General features: G+C 36.1%; 1 protein-coding gene across 4 annotated transcripts in view; it reads right to left on the bottom strand.

Annotated features, from left to right (window-relative positions):
- Positions 1–22,212, bottom strand: part of vps50 (VPS50 EARP/GARPII complex subunit) — a 391,193-nt gene that overhangs the window by 251,316 nt on the left and 117,665 nt on the right. For all 4 annotated transcript variants that reach the window (XM_039737505.1, XM_039737508.1, XM_039737506.1 and 1 more), the window contains exons 10-11: positions 1,555–1,597; positions 449–547 (exon numbers count right to left, since the gene is read on the bottom strand). In XM_039737505.1, coding sequence (XP_039593439.1) covers positions 449–547; positions 1,555–1,597 — 142 coding nt within the window. The remainder of the gene's footprint in view (positions 1–448; positions 548–1,554; positions 1,598–22,212) is intronic.

Raw genomic sequence — 22,212 nt, 5'->3', positions numbered from 1 at the left:
AATATAATTTATAAAAGTATCTCTGCCCATACTAAACAGGCCAGAAACATATGTAACATAGCCCTTTGCCTACACGGGACATGCGCACATCGGCAGAAACAGGAAAAGGAAGTGTACTCCTTGAAGGGATCAAGGAATATACTTATATAACCTGCGTTTTTAAAACACTTTGTTTTATATAAAAAAAGAGAGAGAGACTAATGTCTGCATTTTTAAATGTTTTAAATAAATGCACAGTAGTACTGACTGTTGGAAGAAAAAAAAAAATAAGAGCAACCAGAGAAATACCCACATAAATGTGCAGAGACCTGAGCTGCTGAGCTATGATGAGAAACTTGTGCGGTAGCAGTGCTAACCAATGTGCCACCATGTAGCCCTTATTTACAATTAGCGACATAAATTTAATGAAATGAAAGTGGGGATATATAGTTCCCCCATATTCAATTACCTGTGTTTTTCCCAGAAGTGTGTATGCCTGCTGAACTTTGGTATAATGGCCAACATCAAAATGTTTGCAGGTTTTTGATAAAGCAACATCCAGTTGTTCCTACAAACATAAAAGAAAACTCTATGTCAAATGAAAAACAGACAGAATGGTGGCTAGACGCATTTAAGAGATAATATATTCAAGGGAAAAAACACTCTTTTTACAGATTTAGGCATCTTTTTGCATTTTATACTAGGTTTTCTTTAACTGTAAGCACAGATACTTATTATCTAATAAATTGAAACTTTTTCTTATGACACATTTAAATTTTAATTATTATTATTTGTAAGAAATGTTAAAATTAATTTTCCTTTCTTTCCCAACAAAATAGGACATTCAAGAATATTAATAATTGAAAGTCATGTAATATTTATCTAGTAAAATCCATTAATTAGCCTTTGACACTATCATTTTGCAAATTCAAAATACATAATAAAAATATTTATTAATAGGCAAGTAAGAGCTACACTGAAAAAAATGGAACATTCATTGTCAAAAAAACTATTTTAAAAAGTAAGACATGGCAAAAGTCTGCTTTGGAAATGTTTATGAATCACAAAGCTTATCTAAATGTTCATGCTCAAAAAATTGGTGTGAACAGAAATTGAGCAAAAACTATGGTCTTTAACAACCATGCCATCTTCCACCCTAATTTCTAAACACAGTGTGCATGTGACTGGTCTTGCATACCACAGATTACTGTATAGAATAGTTCTGCTGTCTTTAAGCAGTCAAAAGTCAAAAATAAAATTAAAAAAGAAAGCGTTCTGTAGAAGTTATACTGTTTTTTCTTTCTATTGCTTGGGTATCAGGAATTTTGAGAATAATCCATCTTAAACTTCACATACTTCTCTACTGTGCCACCTTTTAAGGAACAATTGTATTGATGTCAATTTCTGCACAAGTGCACACCACACATGACATGTCCACTACCACAAAAGAGTGTCATCCATTGAAAAAACAAGGAGAACAATAAAAACTTAAACTAACTATATCCACGTCAAAAGACATTTTACAAACATCAAAAAATGTACTTAAAGCTATTGAGGTCATTATAAGTGATTTACCTCTATTTGTTCTAGAGTGTCTTGCAGTTTTGAATTTAACTCACTGAAAAAGATGAAATGAAAATGTTTACACTGTAAGAATATCATACCCAAACAGCAGATTTTAAAGAACAAATTAGTACAACAACATTGGATATATGAACATCATACAAAAATAATTTTAGAATTTTTATTTATTCTCACTGTTCACACACTATGCAAAGGAGCCAAACATTTTCTGTAATCTTTGTTTCAAACGAGGCCTTAAACTGATTTTTAAATTTCGTAGTGGAAGCTGCTAACATAGCTATTTTTTTTTACACATCAATAGGTCAGATTTCATTGGTAACACATTCAGATACATTTTACTTCTTACTGGTGTTTGCTCTCTTGCTAACAAATAGAAGTAAAATAAACAAAAAGACATAAACATGAAATGGAAATTGCTATAACATAATGAACCAACCAACACAGACTACACAAATGAACACAACACATACCATACAGTTGAATACAAAAATGTGTAACAATATAGTGCCAAACTATGAAAGTTCTTATCATTACAACATTTTTGAACCCAGAAGTCACACTGTCTTACTGTATATGACTGATATATCATACCACATCATGAGGCCACCAGTCTGGAAATTCAATAAATACAATATTAAATGCTGAAGACTCTTCTTTTTTTACTGTTGCCTTTGTCATGTCAGAAAGAGGAGACACTACTACTGTCTTGTTTTAATGACCTTGGAGTTGTGGTTATAATGCCGAATGTTGGATATGTGTAACATGAAGAAACAACCTTCACAATTTCCTTGATTCTGACTATTCTGAAACCATTTTATCAGATATTCTCTATTACTTCTGTAGACAATACGGGCAGTCTTCACGACACTTGCAGATTTGACATTTTCCATACATATCAGAGGTGTGGTTAAAACAGAGAAGAGTTGGCAGTCTTTGTGTAAGAGCCAAGAGACACTAAATGCTATTTTTTGCAAACTGATATAAACAGACCTTGAAAAAATCACCTGCATATACAGATGCATGGCAAAATGAATTAACGTCAAATGCATACACCCAGTCATCTTTCTTTTTTCTGTCTTTTTGCTCATTTTCTAATATTGTTCATTTGTTAGGAATGTTTCTGTTGTTATTGTTCTGTCCATTTCTTATTTGTCTTTTTATGCATTGTCTTTTATAATTTTATTTTTTAGTTTCTGTGTGTGTAATTATGTTTCATTACATCCCTTGTGTTTTGGGATTTTGAATGGCAGGTTGGGAAAGCGAGGTCCTCGTTGTTCACTGAAAGCACTCAATTGGAGTTTTTGTTAAGTATTGCTGTTTTCATTTAGATTTGGGCATTTTTTATGATATTCCTGTTCTAGTTTTGGGATTACTAGTTTCAGATTATAGATTGGATTTAAATTACCTCAAATTGCCTTTAAGGCAACTCCTTTTTCCTCTTTTTGAGCATTTTTGTTATTCTTGCTATTTCTGACTTATCTTAATAAAAAACTTTTATAAAGACTTTTTTTTTGGGATTATTTTACAACCAGGGTGTTTTATAGTTTATCTCCCTAGTAAAATAATTTTTAACATTCTAGATTTAGTTTGAGTCATTTCTAATTATTTTGCTAGTACTCTTTCTCAGGAGCCTTGCAGGTTGAAATCTCCCAGTTTCCTACAGTCACGCTCCCCTGGGGGTACAACCTATTTTTGGGCAGGCCAGTTAGGATTCTGGCCTGTTTTCTGTGGGTGTTTTTGAAGGCCTTACTTGTTTCGTTATTTTGTGGTATAGAATCACAACAAATGGATGCTAACAGAGGAGAAACAAAAATGTACACATAGAGAACAATTCTGTATTAGAAAAAAATCAGTGTTGCAAAGTGCTGATTTGAACATTTACATTTTTTTATTTATTTTTAAAGAAAATATATTTAGGTAAGATTTATTTCTTCACACACTCATAATAACTGCAGAAATTGCATATACTGCATATTATAGAGTATATAAATGAATCAATTATATAAATGAGAAGATGATTAGCTATTTTTCATTATTTTTTTATATTTTGAGTAATTTAAAAATAATTGCCTTTTCTTCAAGGTAAGTAAGAATTCCTAATTGACAAAAGACTGCACAACACATAAGTGGAATCATTTATTCATTGACTTTTAGTTAACAATGTCAAAAAATAAAGAAGATTAATACCTTTGCTGGTATCTTTTAGTTAATGTAAAATATTAATGTCTTTTCACAGAAATAGCTGTGGTGCCCACTACAATATAAAATGTCACAAAGGAATAAGCAAGAGATAACCTACTCAGCTGGTGATAAGCCGTATTATAATAACTAAAGAAAACCTTTCTGCTTCTGGATACAGTGGGCTCCCAGGGGATTCAAAAATTTAATTGCTGGAATCTATTTTATTGTTCTATGAAAGCTAACACAATATAGCAAACAGACCAAAAGCAAACTATTTTTCTTTTTGCACAAAAAAGGCCAATCATTAAAGGCTCATCATCCACTTAGGAATATATTTTTATGACTGGAGGGCTAAAATATGTTGCAGTATTTCTTTGTGTTACCAAACATGGCTGATGGAAAAAAATAAATGTTAGTCAATTGTTCAGATCTTTTTTAACCTGCAAAGAGGTCAATATAAGATTCACACTTTTTGTTACAAAGAGTGTAAATGCAGAATACACAAATGACTACATAGCAAAATCCAAGGTGTTCTCAGTGAAAGTGGAGTCATAAGTTGTTATCTAATTAATGGTTATTTGAGTTTAATTATTACTGCGCGTCTGTGGATCACTCACCGGGTATATTTAAGGTAGGTACTATCACCCTCGGTAAAGAGGAGGCCCTTGGGCTAACCTGTTTGTCTTTTGTTCCCTCCGCAGTACAGAGAAAATGCTCAATGAAGGCAACTGACTTTGCCCCTTCTAATCCCTGACCTAGAAAGCCAACAAGCTGTTGGATGGAGAAGGTCTTAAGTCTTGAACAGAAATGACCACAGGATAGAGCTGCTTTCACACTGACCTGAATCACTGTAGATGATTGCCAGCCCTGATGGCTTTCTTATTTTGATTATTTGAGCTCCTGCTTTGATGTGCATAGCTGCTCTTTTTGCTATGTTTTACTTTCTCATATACCAAGTATAAGTAAAGTATTGTAATCGTCCAAAGATTCAATGCCGAGATTTTGATGAATCTCAACGTTTTAGACCTCGTTGACATTCTCGTAAACAAAGTACAGGGAAAGCACTGGAATCCTCCAAAAATTCAATTTCAAGATTTTAATAAATCTCAATGTACTAGACCTCCTTGAGTCCGGAAATACCATTTTTGGAATAATGTCTCTGTGTCGGTGTGTGTCTTTTGGGTATTTCTGTTAACCGGAAGTGGTACTTTACCTTTTTTTTAAACCTTACTTTTATTCATGCAGTTGCAGAGTCTGATTTATTCATATTTACTTTTATAACAATTGTTCTATATATATATATATATATATATATATATATATATATATATATATATATATATATATATATATATATATATATATATATATACATATACAGTGGAACCTCAGTTTGCAAGCAGTCAGTCCTTGACTCACTGAAGGTTAAGATAGATAAACTTGTTTTAGAATTCATAAATAATACATTCTATGACAATGTGCAATTTAAAACAAATAAATAAATGCATCTATCAAATATTGTATACACAATTTCCAATCTAATTAATGACTTCTCCTTTCCAGGTAACAGCACTGATTGTGCACAAAAGCTGAGACATGATTTTATGTTTCTGTTTTTTAATATTTAATTGTTTGTGTAATTGTTAGTGATTTTGGCATGTTGTCTTGCAACCTAGCAGTCTACACCATATTTATTGGGTTTTGCAAGTACAGTGGAACTTCAGTTTGCGGACATAATTCGTTCCGGAAACGTGCTCGCAGTCCAAAGCACTCGTATATCAAAGTGAATTTCCCCATAAGAAATAATGGAAACTCAGATGATTCATTCCACAACCCAAAACTATTCATATAAAAATGATTAATACAAAATATAAAGTAAAAATACATAAAACAAATTAACCTGCACCTTACCTTTAAAAAGAATCATGGCTGGTGTGAGTGAGTTTCTAAACTCATGTGGGATTCCACCCAATGGGACTACACGCAGAAGCAATCGCAGTCTCCCACCGCTGTAGCAGTTTGCCGTATAAGCGTATCCAAAAAGATCGAAGACATGCTATAAGCGCCTGCCGTCGATGGGTGATACAAGGAATATTATAAAGATCCCGCTACAATAAATAACAGCGCTGTTGCTGTTTCAAGCTGAATAAAGCTGGTGTTGTTAAAGTACTGAGACTCAGCTTCATGTTTTGGGGCGCAAGATGGGGACTCGCACTTCACAGCACACACGTGCGCGCGCACACACACACATAGTCACAATGCTGTAGTAAACAATATACGCTTGTACGGATGTTGACTATATGAGTGAGGCACACAGACTCAGACAGAGAATAGGAGACGATTGCCCTCAAGAGAAGAGAGAGAGGAAGAAAGAGGGAGAGAGAGAGAGAGAGCGCGCGCGAGCAAGCGAGATAAGGAGGGAGAGACGAGCAAGCGGGCGAGATAAGGAGAGAGAGAGACGAGATAAGGAGAGAGAGAGAGAGAGAGAGAGACGCGCTGCACGCGAGCGAGATAGATAAGGAGAGAGAGCGCACGCGAGAGAGAAGAACCATCAGCTCAGTTGTGATCACATGACGCTCAGCAGACAAAGTGTATCCATACTACTCATATTGCAAGACATCGCTCGTTTATTAAGTAAAAATTTATTAAATTATTGTTGTTGATGGTTCTTCAGTGTATATAATATAAAAATATAATCATTGCTTTGTGGCTTACTCCTCAATTATCCATCCCTATATCTGAGTATACAAAAAAGTCTAGGGGAGACCAATCCTGATTTTTTCTGACAAAATTAAATGGGGACGACCAGGTTGGCGACCCAACATTTCTTCATGGAACTTGCTGTTCTTTCCTCGACTACAACTGATTTTAAAACCAAGAAACAAATGCTTGAATTAAATACTTTCTTTAATATAAGGTAATCACTAATCACTGTAAAGCTTAATCTCTGTCTGTTTGTTCATTATATATTTAGACAAGACGTAAGAAAATGCCACAAAGACTTTAGAGACCATCCTCTCAGTCAGGAGGAGGTCAAAGACTAACTTTTGTTGAAACAAGTATTTGTTCAGTGTTTTTTTAACAGTTCCACTCCTAAATATTGGAAAACACCACTAACACAAAGAGCCCGCCTGTGTAGAAATGTGTTGGTTGTGAATAGAAATGCAGCTTCCAGAGCAGTTGCACTCAATTTCTGCTTGTTTGTTATTTTTTATGCATTTTGCCATGGTATGAACAAATACCAGAAAATTTTAAAGTGACCATCCTCTCATTTAGGAGAAGAGCAATGTCTTTTTTTATGAAAAACTGGCAAGTCTATCTGTGCCTCTTTGTGCATTTTGGAGGCCTTGTTGGTTAAGAGTGCTTTTGAAAAATAAATCTTTCAAGATTCTTTGTTTGCTCTTTTATAACAAGCCAGATGCTCATGGTTATCCTTTCAATTGTAGAAATATTTTGTGATAATTTTTGGATTTTATTAAGTTGTCTTGCCAGCTTCAAATTATTGTGGCCTGCTAAGGTTGAAGCCAGTGGGTTGCCTGTGGGCCAGGCTGAAGTTAAGGTTGCCTCTGCTGGGCAGACCAGGTAGGCCTGCTTCCTACCTTCTTTTTGGAGGCTTCACCATATTTTGCTTTGGAGGACACTCCAGATGAAAACGCTTGCTTCCTAAGGTTGCCAGAATTAATGACACCCTGCTCTGCCCAAGGTCAGGTTGACATACCATTTTCAATAGCTAGGAATTTCTATGTGGTGGCACGGTGGCGCAGTGGTAGCACTGCTGCCTCGCAGTTAGTAGACCCGGTTCACTTCCTGGGTACTCCCTGCATCGAGTTTGCATGTTTTCCCCATGTCTGCGTGGGTTTCCTCCCACAGTCCAAATACATACAGATTAGGTGCACTGGCGATTCGAAATTGTCCCTAGTGTGTGCTTGGTGTATGGGTGTATGTGTGTGTGTGCCCTGCCCAGGGTTTGTTTCCTGCCTTGCGCTCTGTGTTGGCTGGGATTGGCTCCAGCAGAGCCCCGTGACCCTGTAGTTAGGATATAGTGGGTTGGATAATGGATGGATGGATGGAATTTCTATGTATTTGCCCCATTTTGAAAACTAAAAAACACTGAGTACTAAACAGCTTTGCAATAATGTTTTAAAATACAAATATTCTTTGACCATTCTGTGAATTTGGTTTTGATTAAGAGGGTTTAAAATGTTGTATTCTATCTTTATACAAAGCTTTGTTTTTCAAGCCACAGATTTGGCAAACAGATACCTTGCACACTAATATAAATTTCCTATAAAAAGAATTCTCCAAGGAACATTTTATTGTTCAAAACAACTTGGCGTGTTGCATACTGATCAAAAGACTTTTTAATGTTGAAGTGAAAACAAATCTAAATTGATCTATTGATCTAGTCTAAATTGATCTATGTATGTAATACAAAGTTGACTGACTGACTTACTCATCAGCAAAACAATGTTTACCCATTTATTTAAAAAAGCTGAAATTTGGCAGAATTGCACATCCAGGCTAGTGGATATCTGCTAAGGAATGAAATTTCATTATACCAATATTTAGGAGTACAACTCTTAACAATTGAAAAACTAAATACCCCAAAATGTCAAAAATGCTATGACGAATTTCATTGAAATCTAGTGACACTGGGTTGGTCTCGTCTGTTGCGGGAGATGGACGTCTGAAGCGGAGCTCTGTTAGCATTAGTGCTATTTTTTCTGTTATTTCTTATTATCCCGAGGTATCCTGTATTTACCCAACCTGAGGGTTCTATTATAGTATATGCAAGCATATATAAAAATTACCAGCAAGAAAGGGGCTCAGAAAGAAACCTAAAGCTACATCCAAGCCTAGCCAGGCAAGTTCAAGTTCAAGGTACGGCCTATAAAAGACTGACCTGGAACAGACAAGCGAAAGCCCAGACTCCTCGGGACCACGGTCTGCTGCACTGTCTCCAGTTGAAAATGAGAGCGAATTTGCAAGTGATGCAGGTCATGATAGCGAGAAGATCACTTGAAACTGGAAAAGGCCTAGCAGCCCACGCTTTTACCAACTCCTCGCGAGCTGGGAACAGCAGCTGTACCAGAGCCCGCCGCTTCACTTACGGTGCACGAAAAGCAGAAAAGATATGTCCAAACTGAAGGTGATGATCGCTGAGCTCAAGCAAGACATAAAGAAAGATATAAAAAAAGAAATAAACAGTATGCTCAAGACAAGCAAGAAGACAAGTGAGAAGCTGCAACGGGAGCTGCGGCAGGATAATAAAGACTCTGAGAAACATGTATATAATCGTTTTGAGGGGGCCTTTAAATGTATGCTGGAAAAAATTGAGGAGCACTTTCAGGAAAATGCGTCTAAACTGACAGCACTTGCAGATCAAATGGAAGATGTTAAGCAGACATTCAAAACTCTAATTGAAACAGCCGAAAATGTAGCATTCACCGATGATGGAAAAGCAATAGCTGTGAATTCCGAATGCACAAAACTCGAAGACAGACTTGCTGCTCTTGAAGATGGACGTAGAAGGAATAATATTAGAATTGGAGGTCTACCTGAGAATCGCGAAAGTCCAAATCCAATAAAATTTGTAGCTCAACTATTCTCCAAAATAATTGGAGAGGTCTTTAAATCTGACACTGAGATAGCTAAAGCTTATTGCATAGGGGATTGAACAACTCTAAACCTAGGACATTTATTGTGTGCTTAGAGAAGTTACAATCTAAATTAAATGTAATGTCACTTCTCAGACAGAAACAAGACATTATATTTGAAAATAACCTCATTCATATTTTTCCCTGATTTCTCACTCTCAATAGCTGCTAAGCATGCCTCTTTTTATTGTATTAAACAGTGCTTATGAAAAGCCTCTTCTATCCTGCCAAACTGAAAGTGGATATTCAAGGCAAACATTACATATGTACCACTATGGAGGAAGCAGATAAAGAGTTAAGAATGCTGATCCCGACACTTTCCTGAAATACGACTGTGAGTCGTACCCTGTAATGGTATCAAAAAGAAGATATCACCGGCTGTCTGATCAGCTTGCAATGGCACTGGTACTGTAATTATACACCCTTTTCCCTTCTCGGTCACTATTTGTTTTTGTTTTAATTACAATTATACATGTTTATATACAGTGCATCTGGAAAGTGTTCACAGAGCATCACTTTTTCCACATTTTGTTATGTTACAGCCTTATTCCAAAATAGATTAAATTCATTTTTTCCTCAGAATTCTACACACAACACCCCATAATCACAACGTGAAAAAAGTTTACTTGAGATTTTTGCAAATTTATTAAAAATAAAAAAATTGTGAAAGCACATGTATATACAGTAAGTATTCACAGCCTTTGCCATGAAGCTCAAAATTGAGCTCAGGTGCATCCTGTTTTCCCCTGATCATCCTAGAGATGTTTCTGCAGCTTAATTGGAGTCCAGCTGTGGTAAATTCAGTTGATTGGACATGATTTGGAAAGGCACACACCTGTCTATATAAGGTCCCACAGTTGACAGTTCATGTCAGAGCACAAACCAAGCATGAAGTCAAAAGAATTGTCTGTAGACCTCCGAGACAGGATTGTCTCGAGGCACAAATGTGGGGAAGGATACAGAAAAATTTCTGCTGTTTTGAAGGTCCCCATGAGCACAGTGGCATCCATCATCCGTAAGTGGAAGAACTTTGAAACCACCAGGACTCTTCCTAGATCTGGCCGGCCATCTAAACTGAGTGATCGGGGAAGAAGGGCCTTGGTCAGGGAGGTGACCAAGAACCCAATGGTCACTCTGTCAGAGCTCCAGAGGTGGTCTGATGAGACAAAGATTGAACTCTTTGGTGTGAATCCCAGGCATCACGTTTGAAGGAAACCAGACATCGTTCATCACCAGGCCAATACCATCCCTAGTGTGAAGCATGGTGGTGGCAGCATCATGCTGTGGGGATGTTTTTCAGTGGCAGGAACTGAGGGACTAGTCAGGATGAAGGGAAAGATGACTGCAGCAATGTACAGAGACATCCTGGATGAAAACCTGCTCTAGAGCACCTCAGACTGGGGGGACGGTTCATCTTTCAGCAGGACAACGACCCTAAGCACAAAGCCAAGATATCAAAAGAGTGGCTTCAGGACAACTCTGTGAATGGCCTTGAGTGGCCCAGCCAGAGCCCAGACTTGAATCCAATCAACATCTCTGGAGAGATCTTAAAAATCAGGGGTGGGGATCGATCTGTTCTTAACATAATTCTTTTTTTTTTTGCAAAACTTGATTGCTATGTATTGATTGTAATAAAATTAATTAAAAAAAAATTGGCTGTGCACCGATGCTTCCCATCCAACCTGATGGAGCTTGATAAGTGCTGCAAAGAGGAATGGGCGAAACTGACCAAGGATAGGTGTGCCAAGCTTGTGGCATCATATTCATAAAGACTTGAGGCTTTAATTGCTGCCAAAAGTGCATTGACAAAGTATCGAGCAAAGGCTGTGAATACTTATGTACATGTGATTTCTCGTTTTTTTTATTTTTAATAAATTTGCAAAAACCTCAAGTAAACTTTTTTCATGTAGTCATTTTGGGGTCTTGTGTGTAGAATTCTGAGGAAAAAAATTAATTTAATCCATTTTGGAATGAGGCTGTAACATAACAAAATGAGGAAAAAGTGATGCTCTGTGAACACTTTCCAGATGCACTGTATATAAACATGTATAATTGTAATTAAAACAAAAACAAATAGTGGCCGAGAAGGGAAAAGGGTGTATAATTACAGTACCAGTGCCATTGCAAGCTGATCAGACAGCCGGTGATATCTTCTTTATGATACCATTACAGGGTACGACTCACAGTCGTATTTCAGGAAAGTGTCGGGATCAGCATTCTTAACTCTTTATCTGCTTCCTCCATAGTGGTACATATGTAATGTTTGCCTTGAATATCCACTTTCAGTTTGGCAGGATAGAAGAGGCTGTATCTGATATCGGCTTTTCATAAGCACTGTCTAATACAATAAAAAGAGGCATGCTTAGCAGCTATTGAGAGTGTGAAATCAGGGAAAAATATGAATGAGGTTATTTTCAAATATAATCTCTTGTTTCTGTCTGAGAAGTGACATTACATTTAATTTAGATTGTAACTTCTCTAAGCGCACAATACAAGTCCTAGGTTTAGAGTTGTTCAATCCCCGTATGCAATAAGCTGCAGCTATCTCAGTGTCAGATTTAAAGACCTCTCCAATTATTTTGGAGAATAGTTCAGCTACAAATTTTATTGGATTTAGACTTTCGCGATTCTCAGGTAGACCTTCAATTCTAATATTATTCCTTCTACGTCCATCTTCAAGAGCAGCAAGTCTGTCTTCAAGTTTTGTGCATTCGGACAAAAAAATGTGGAAAAAGTGATGCGCTGTGAATACTTTCCAGATGCACTGTATGTATGTGTGGAAGAAATTACACTAGTAACCATTTTATTTTTTTAATTATTGTAAAGGGGACTGTTAAACATCATACACATGGTTTGTTGTTGTTGCTATTATTGTATTAGGGTTTACTATGCTTATCCAGGGCCACTATTTAACACCATTCCCCGGGTTTACTATCTTAACATTCCAAAACTGTTGAAGATTTTTTTTTATGCTTATAGTATTTAGACTGTATTGGCAAAAGATATCTCAATTTTAATTCACATACACCGCTGCTAGGGAGCTTGTTCTATTTTGGACGTGTACTGTCTCTAGGTATGTCAGAGAACTGGCATTTTGTGAAGTGGGATTCAGCCTCATGTGGAGAGGCAAAACGGGGAACGGGGGTCGGGGGTTGGGGGGACTAGGGGAGAGAAAGAGAACAAACTATATCAAATCTATCCATTTAATCCTTATAACTTTAAATACCAACGTAATAATAGACTGCATGGCAATAACCCCTGGGAAAATTGGAAGTTAAGGCCAAAGCTGTCTCATTTTTGGTTAAGACTACAAAATAACATCAAAAATTCAGAATCAATGTCTCCAAGATGGGACAGTTAACTTTGTGAGCTGGAATGTTAAAGGCCTGAATCATGAATTAAAAAGAAAGTATTCTCTCAACTAACAGGTCGCTAAATTAGTATTTTTACAGGAGACCCACTTATTAAGAAAGGATCCATTCCGGCTACACCTAACTTTCAATTTTACTACTGGGCAGTAAACATACAAACTATAAAACCCTGGACATGGACACAAATAGATGAACATATACAGGCTTGGTCTGCAATAGAAATAAAATCATCCAGTACTTCTTTATATTCTTTGCTTTGCACCCCAATAAATGCAAGTTACCGCCAATATACTAACAACCCAATAGTGCTTCACTCACTCAGAATATGGAACCAATGTAGGAAGCATTTTAAGATTGAGAATCTTTTATCAGTGGCACCTCTGCACAAGAACCACCTTTTTCAACCCTCGCAAACATATGCAGTTTTTAATGTTTGGAAAACATTTGGCATTAAATCACTTAGAGATCTGCACATAGATAACGTTTTTGCATCCTATGAACAATTACATTCTAAATTTAACTTTCCAGCAACACATTTCTGTCACTATCTTCAAATTAGAAACTTTGTTAAAAAGAACCTGCCCAATTTTCCTCACCTCTCACCTCCCTCTATGCTGGAAAAAATATTGATCAGTTTCAAGGACTTAGACAGCATTTCTGCAATATATAAAACCATTTTACAGTCCCTCCCTACAGATCCAAGAGGTAAGTGGGAAAAGGATCTCTCAGTCAACATCTCAGAAAAAGAGTGGAATTTAGCAATGCAGAGAATTCATTCGAGCTCCATATGTGCAACGGATACAATTATTCAACTCAAAATTATATATCGAGCACATCTTTCTCGCTTAAAAATTGTCAAAAATGTCCCCAGGGCAAGATCCAACCTGAGAATGCTGCAATCAAGTTCCAGCTTCACTGGGTCACCTGTTTTGGGCCTGCAACAAATTAACATCATTCTGGACCAAAATATTTAAATGCCTTTCAGACAGCCTTGGTGTCACAATCCCTTCTAAACCATTAACAGCTGTGTTTGGTGTACTCCCAGATGGGCTTAAAGTGGAGAAGGACAAACTGTGATTGCCTTTACTACACTATTGGCACGCAGACTTATCTTGCTAAACTGGGAGAATCCTAACTCTCCCCTTTTAAGTCAGTGGGTAACTGATGTTATATATTATTTGAAACTGGAAAAGAAAATTTTTACTTAGAGGATCTGCGCAGAAATTTTTCAAAACCTGGCATCTCTAATTAATAACATCCTAGAATAAGCTTTTAAAGCACTGAGGAAGCAGATTTTCTCCCCATTTTCTTTTTTATTCTCCATGTATCTATATCAACTTATTAATTTGTCTATTTACTTATTTTTACTAGGTTTAACTTTTATTCTGCTCCGCATGCTCTCTTTCTCAGGGGTGGGGGTTGATTTGTTTTCAATCCTATCCTTGTAAAATTGAAATCTATTTGTATGGAATGTTGTGTGATTTCAATAAAATCAATAAAATAAAAACAATAAATAAATAAATCTAGTGACATTATAGAAAAAGAAACTTTACAGACGTGTTTTTAATTTGTCCATGTTCCAGTGTTCCAAGTACACATTGCTAACATGTCATGCAGTGCTGACAGTATGCCTAAAAGAACAAGTAGCAGCTGTTCCACAGTCTCTTTGGAGCATGCCAGTATATGTAAATGTAGGTATCCAGCAGATAAGGAGTGTAGATAAATAGGGTGGACTGATGGGAGATGAAGGGGAAATGTCTTAGTCAGGAAAAAGACATGGCATTGAGTTGTGAAGTGCTTTTGTATTGAACAAGATCAGTACAAAGTTTAACTAATTCACAGATATTTTTGTTTTAGCAAAGTTCTGCAAAAAAATAAAAAAAGTAATTCCCATACTCGATGCTTTGTTTCAAGTTATATATTGATTTTGATCAATTAAAATGGGGTTCTTTTTAATTAATAATGTACAGTATCTATTCCACACTAAATAAAATCAGATAGAAATTGTTAATCTTATTGTTATTGTGTGAATATTGTTTAGCATCAAGATGTTCAATTTGTAGTGAGACAGTGGATGTAATACAAAGTTTCTCGAACACAAATGGCAACAATTACAATGATGTTGCAATGTATACAAATGATACACAGTATTTTTTCTCAAACTTGCAACTCTACAAATGCTTACTTAAAAGCTATAAAATTAATATATATTGTACTACCTCTTCACATTAAAACGGCAAACTTGAATGAAAACTCAGCATCGTGAAACATACATATAGAGAATTACAAACATGTTGTTACTGAGTTACTGTATGTGTGGTTATATATTTTATGTTTGTTTTTGAGTTATTTTGTGGCACATTTTTATATATTTTCTATTTGATGTACAGCTTTGTTCGGTTTCTTTAACTGTTCTTTGGAGCCCCTAAAAGTCACTGCTCCCAAATGTTCTCTTTGGCTAGACAAGTGAGCTGGGAATGCTCAGAAGTCAAGAGATTCTTTCTTAAGACATTAAGTGAGAAATGTGTTTTTTTATTTTTACTTCTATGGATTTTGATTTCTGGGCAGTAGATTTGGATTTACTTATTAAGGATCTGAGTCAACTCCTTTGTGCCTCCTTTAGGTTTTTGAGCTTTATCTTTATACTAGCAAAATACACACAGTGACCGAGCTGCAGGCTATGGACGTATATACGTACTTAAGTAGGATTCAGTTAGCGTTGTGAACCCGCGTACCAAATTTCGTGAAGATGAACCTGCCAAATTTTAGCCTTTTACCTACACAGGAAGTTGGAGAATTAGTGACATTGGAAAGTTCAATATGGCGGCTGACAGTGGCGTCATACCACCAAAATAAGTACGTACATCGTACATCGGTTTTGGTTAGCGCAGAGAAGCCACCTGCCAAATTTCGTGAAGATGGGGTCAGCCTTCTACCACACGAGAAGTTGGAAAATTAGTGACGTTGGAAAGTTCAATATGGTGGCCGACAGTGGCATCATACCATCGAAATAAGTGTGTACATCAGTTTCGGTTAGCGCAGGGAAGCCGCCTACCAAATTTCGTGAAGATGGGGCCATAAATAAGAAAGTTCAACATGGCGGACATTGTCGACCGTTACGTGTAGAATTTCGAAATGAAACCTGCTTAACTTTTGTAAGTAAGCTGTAAGGAATGAGCCTGCCAAATTTCAGCCTTCCACCTATGTAGGAAGTTGGAGAATTAGTGATGAGTGAGTCAGTGAGTGAGTGCGGGTTTTGCCTTTTATTAATATTGATTATTTAGTTTTCTTTTTTCCTTTTTAATTCAAGCCAAGGATTTATGGTCATCCCCCCTCTTGTATCGCTTTTGTTATATTTTTCTGATATTTATATAGTTTGCCAGTTCCCTCATTTCTGGGCCTGTTCAGGCTGAAGCCAGCAGGAAGTGCTTGGGGCTAATTTGGGTCAGGGTGAGGCTTCTCTGGATAGACCAGTGGATATCCTGGCCTGCTTGAGAGTCACCTTTTGAAGACTCACATCCTTCTTGTCATTGTGGAAATTCAATCATAACACACATACTGTGTAACATTTGCCTAAGCCATGCATGAGTAGTAATCATTACATGTCAACCACTTAACACACTGCTGTGCCATAGAGAAAAAAGAAATTCAAGAGAAATTTTTAATTATTATGATACTTTTATGCTGTCTAATAAACAAATTATTTGTTGATCCCACAGATATCAATCATTAACATTCTTCCCAGCATGTAATATTAACAGCACATAACCAAAAGTAAAGTAATTCAAATATGCACACATATTCAACAACTCAATATATAAAAAGCACTCATACAAACTAAGCTGAAAGTTTGAAATAAAATACTGCAGGCCTGGAACACTGCTTGGGAGTGTAATAAAAAAAAATCTGTTAGTGCAGTTGGCTGTACTCAAAATACTTGGGGTTGGAGTACTCATTCATATTATCTCTCCTCTCATTGAAATGCCACAATGACATTCTACAAAAAAAAAAAGGATTCTTGGTTATTTATAATTGGAATATAATGTGAATTAGTTAAATGTGAATTTCCCCTTGGGATTAATAAAGTATCTATCTATTTATCTATCTATCTATCAAATTTCATAACCTACAATCTAGCAAATGCTGTAAATCCTGGATGTCAACAGCAAACAGTTAACAGACAGTTGTAGGCAAACCCTCACTGTCCTTGCAATGACAAGCGACAACACTGCTGCTGAATATATGATGTCAGAAGTCCAAATTAATTAACTTGTCTCAAAGATTTGCTAAGTCATGTCAGTTCTGTTACAACCAGCATGTCAAATACATACAGTACAGTATGTGTATTTGTACAAAATGTGCTTTGTGATTAAAAGCAAAAATTTGTTGTTTGCTAAACATATGTCAACAATCTCATAGTTTCAAAAAAACGATAAGCCAATTTCTTATAAAGCGTTTTGCAAGTTGTACCTAGTAAATTAATTCTTAAGTCTATGAAAATATTTTATAAATTACTAGGGGGCTTCACTCGCCAACCCCCGTGTTTGGTTTTTCGGATACACACTTTTAAGATTTTTTTTCCTTGAATTGTTGCTATTTCATTATTTTCACTTTTATTTTAGAACTTTGTTAAAAACAATATTTGGAACCTTTCAGATCCCAACATGCTGAATGTTTTGAATGACGTCCGTGAGACATGTGTTTAATGACTTTGTACCATAATTCAGGATAGGTTTCTTTGTTTGGGATTTCAGCACAGACAAAAAGATCTACATCATCAGCAGTTAATAATTTCTTTGCAAAGTGACCAATAAATGCACGTGAGGTAAACCCCGTTTTTGAAATTCTCTGACTTAAACTTCAAAGCCTTACAATATTTACATACTTCTGACATATCACCTATGTCCATATATTCAATCTCTATTCACCTTTTCATTATTTCTCCAAGTAATAATTTCTCTTTGTTTGCGCTAATGCGATTTTTGAGCTGCCTTTTTTTTCCCCAATGACACCCGGTCTGTGGTGATTATTTCCCCTGTTTTCGGGTAATAATTTCCATTTATTTGCGCTATTGTGATCTTTACTTTCTTTCTTTTGATGCTTTCTAATTTTCCTGTTTTCATATTCTTTAACTTTCTCTGCATTTGTATCGCACCAAATTTTTTTTGGGCCTTTCCAGTTCCACTGCTTTCATAATCTCTAACCTGCTCTGCAAGTATATACTGTAGCACCAACGATTTTTAATCGAAGCTCTACTTTGTCTTTTACTCTTTGTCTTTTAATTCTGCACCTGATTGGACATGTTTTTTTTTCAATTCCACTTGTTCCGGGCTGATTATTACTTTCCTTATTTTCTGAATTTGCACCTTGATTATTCTTTTTTGCATTTTTTTTCTCTCCAATACTTTTGAGTCTCTTTTCTTTGCGCTGCTCTTTCTTCTTCGCTTAGTTATCGACATTTCATCTATAACGTATTGTCCTTATATGCTTTATATGTGCTGAGAGCCCTAGGATCCATGTGTGCTCAAAGCCTTTACACGACTGAGTGTTTTGCTGCCCATGGTCTTATTTGATATTGGTTATAAGTAGGGCATGTCTTGCAAGAATCTCATGTTCTACATCCAGGCAAGATGCTCCTGGGTCAATCGCTTCGCACAAAGTCTCATGTTTTAAGGTCCCCGCGAGATGCTCCATGGCCATCTCTTTCATCTCGGGGGTCTTTTTCAGTGTCTTCCATAATCTTCATGTGAAGATCACGTCTCGTCTCCCTAGTCTTTCTCTCCCAGGATTTTTTTTTATACTAGAGAGACAGTTTTAAAGTTCTTGATGAACATATCTGTTTTGTGAAGTACTAGTAAATCAGTATTAGGCATATTCAATAAACAACTATTGTTATAATTTATGCAGTATACAGAAGTTTCTACCATTGTGGAATAACAGCGGGTAAATATGATGTGCGACATAATACCCTATTGCATTCTTCTCTGTTTCTGTTATGTACCAAAATGTAGAAGGACAAAAAGAAATAAATCATCTTAACATTTTATACTGTATAGCTATATTTTACAACTACTTACTGTTGTGGTTAAAAAAAGAGAAGGTATTATTATTATTATTATTATTATTATTATTATATAGGACATAAAAACCAAATCATTATCCTTAGAAAACATCCTGTTGTATTGTTTAATTTGTTTGCAATTCCCCTGAATAAAGTTTGAATTGTGCTGCCAATCACATCTTATCAAAAATGAGCACACTTGCTTCCAAGCATTAGGCATAATCCATGTTGTCTGCAATATTTATTTACTGTAATATTTTAATTGCTACTTTTAAATTAGAGAATGCCACTGATTAATTTTTCTTAGAAAATACTTTATCATATGTATATAAAAAATGTATAAAAAAATCTATCCTAAAATGTACACAAATAAGAGATTCTTAAGCACAGTGGTAGAGGATTGTAGCAACACCAAAGTATTGTAACTGTATTTCTACCTCATAATTTAACTATATATCTTATGTTCATAACGTATCGTACAGCACCAGGCAATGTGGTACAATGCTTAAGGCATTAGACTTAAAATCACAAATTCTGAAAAATGCAAGTAAGCAAATGTATCCTAATCATGTACTGTAGCTCTCACTAGATAAAACAGTCAGTCAGATATACAATAATAGTAGCAGTATGCAGCACTTTAACAGCACCAACACTATAATTAAAATCAGACTTTTTTCAGGTATTATGAGAACAACGTAAAGGAAAGTTTTTTAGGTCTAAAAGCATCTCTTGCATTGGCTAATGTCATTGTTCACTAGTCCACCATTAGGAGAGTGCTGAACAACAATGTAGTACAAGGCAGGGTTCCAAGGAGAAAGCTCCTGCCCTCCAAGAATAACATTACTGCCTGTGTAAAGATTGCTATCTCTATATATAATCTTCATTTGGGTCTTGATCTTTGTTTGTCCGCAAATGAATTAGAAGAAGCACTAGATGGCAGTAGAGACAGCTAAAACATAGGCATTGCATTAAGAATCTCCTCCAGGCTTATACTACTGAAGACTGTAGTACTCCAGTCATACCTCAAAACGCAGACATTCCAACTAAACAAATTGTTGTGCTTTAAATTAACTAAAGAGATCTTCATTTAGATCTTGATCTTTGTCCGCGAATTCCATGCATGCGTAGACCACCTTCCAGTTTAGTACGTTGTTGTTACTCACGGATGTCAACAATGTGCCGGAATAACGAAAGGGGTGGTGGACAGTGTTACACTGAGTAGCTCCTGAGGCTTGGTTAGAGAACGAGATTGCCGAAGATAAAAGGTACGTGCCTACGTAACATATGAATGAAAGAAAGACAGTGGGTAAAATGAGTGACAACAACGTAACAGCACGTTTCGGAAATTATTATTGTTACGTTGTAGCCGGCGAGTGCTGCGCGTCTCACAGTTGTACATGCTCACATGTCAGTGAAGTGATCTCTATTTATGCTTTAAACAGCCTGGATACCTATGTGTCCCCCTTTAATAACCATTGCTCCGTGTATATTGCCTTACTCTTTGGATTGCCACAATGCAACCTGCGAGATTAGAGAAAGGTTGAGAAGACATCGTGAGAGGAAACGACAGCGTCCTGAAAACGAGACGGACTGTGAACAGACAGAATTACGATACGGATAGTGATTCCGAGTGGGCCGTTCCTATCGAATCAATATCCAAGGGTTTTCATTTTTAATTTTGTTTCCCTTATAAAAAATTATAATGCTGTGCGACGAAGGGCCCAGTTCACGACTGGCAGCCGCGTTTAATCAGGTAGCCCTTCACAGACAACTTTAACACACGCAACGTAGTTGGGCGCACATGGCTAGTTCATTATAACAGGTCAACAGACAAGGAATTTTACCTTCATGAAAAAGGCTAAATCTAATGGAACAATTGAACTTCAGTGTACTCTATCATACTTTCCATACATATTATGTTCTGTTTTTTAAACATTTCTGTTTTGTTTAGAAAAGTTAATTCATTCTGAAAACCAAGACACTTTGTGACCTCTGACAAATGCCTTCTGAAACAATCATGTCAACAGAATCTTTTAGGCACAGAACAGCCTTGACTGGCATGAATATAAATGCAGCATCTCTTGTCATCCTCAGGCTCACAGTCAAGGATTTCGAGAGGATTTCACAGGCTGCCACCAGACAGTGATTATTAATTTTACCAAATAAAACTCATTAAGAACAACCACCCCCATTCCATAAAGTCAGCATTCCGCAATAAAAACCTTCCTGCACAACAGCACCCGTGATTAAAAAAAGAAGTAAGAACTCTAAAGAGAAGTAATTAACACAAGACCTGCCACTATCCAATCTCCTCAATAAAGCAGCAACAAGCTGTGTTGCACTTCCTTAGAAATGAACAGGGTCGACCACAAATCTCCACAGACCAAGAGCAATTCTGAGGATTTTCCCACAACAGTTGGCCTACTGAAGATCCCAAAAATGAAACATAATTTTTACTAAAATTTGATTTTCAATTGGATATTTTTTTTTGTAAAGGTATGTCTTTTTCTCATTTGGAGAAGAGTAGAAGATGATTTATATGCTGGAGTTCAACAATGTTTGAGATAACCAAACATTAATAATAATAATAATAATAATAATAATAATAATAATAATACATAAACTAACAGTTTAAGAAAGAAGAATTAATATGAGAAAATATACTTAAAAATGAAAAAATCTAACTCTGTTAAACATTGTGTTTGAGGCAAATGAAGGATGTGGCTGCAAATAATTTCTGTCCCATATGTTACTTAAAATACAATTATCTTCCACACCAAAATCTCACAGTCCTTCAAAGCATACTAAAGTATATGGGGTGGACATCAGATGAGGCTTTTTTTTTTCTCTTCTGTGTTTTTCTACAAGTTTTCCAAATCTAATTGCAGATGACTATTTTGAATTGTTCTAAAGGCATTTATTTAATAATAATTTGATCATAAAATGTACAGTAAAGTAAAATGAAAACATAGTTATAGCCTGACACTGAGTTTTCAAAGTGACATTTAAAATGAATTTCTTTGTCACACCTTCCTCCTTTAAAGTACAGTAGATACAGAGTCCAGAGAACTACTGCAAAAAGGTGCCTGTTGTAATGATCATATATGCTTCTGTTATGTAGAACATTGCTCCTTGTTCTAGGCATTACATGATGAACAACCATTTGGCATATGAAGATGCCTCATGCAAAAACCTGAAGTTAAGGGAGATTTCTTACTTTCACAATGTGACAGGGCTTTTCTGCAGATACAACAACTGCATTTTAATGGCTCATTATAAACTGAACAGCCGTGTCAATAATTTGTTGAATTGTTTAATGAATGCCGATATTCTAAGGGCCTATGTGTTGGTCTCTGCTTTCTAAGAGCCATGGCTGATA

The sequence above is a fragment of the Polypterus senegalus genome, chromosome 15 (assembly GCF_016835505.1).
Source record: "Polypterus senegalus isolate Bchr_013 chromosome 15, ASM1683550v1, whole genome shotgun sequence".
NCBI lineage: Eukaryota > Metazoa > Chordata > Cladistia > Polypteriformes > Polypteridae > Polypterus > Polypterus senegalus.
The sequence above is the reverse complement of the archived record's forward strand: the minus strand, read 5'-3'. Positions and strand labels throughout refer to the sequence as shown.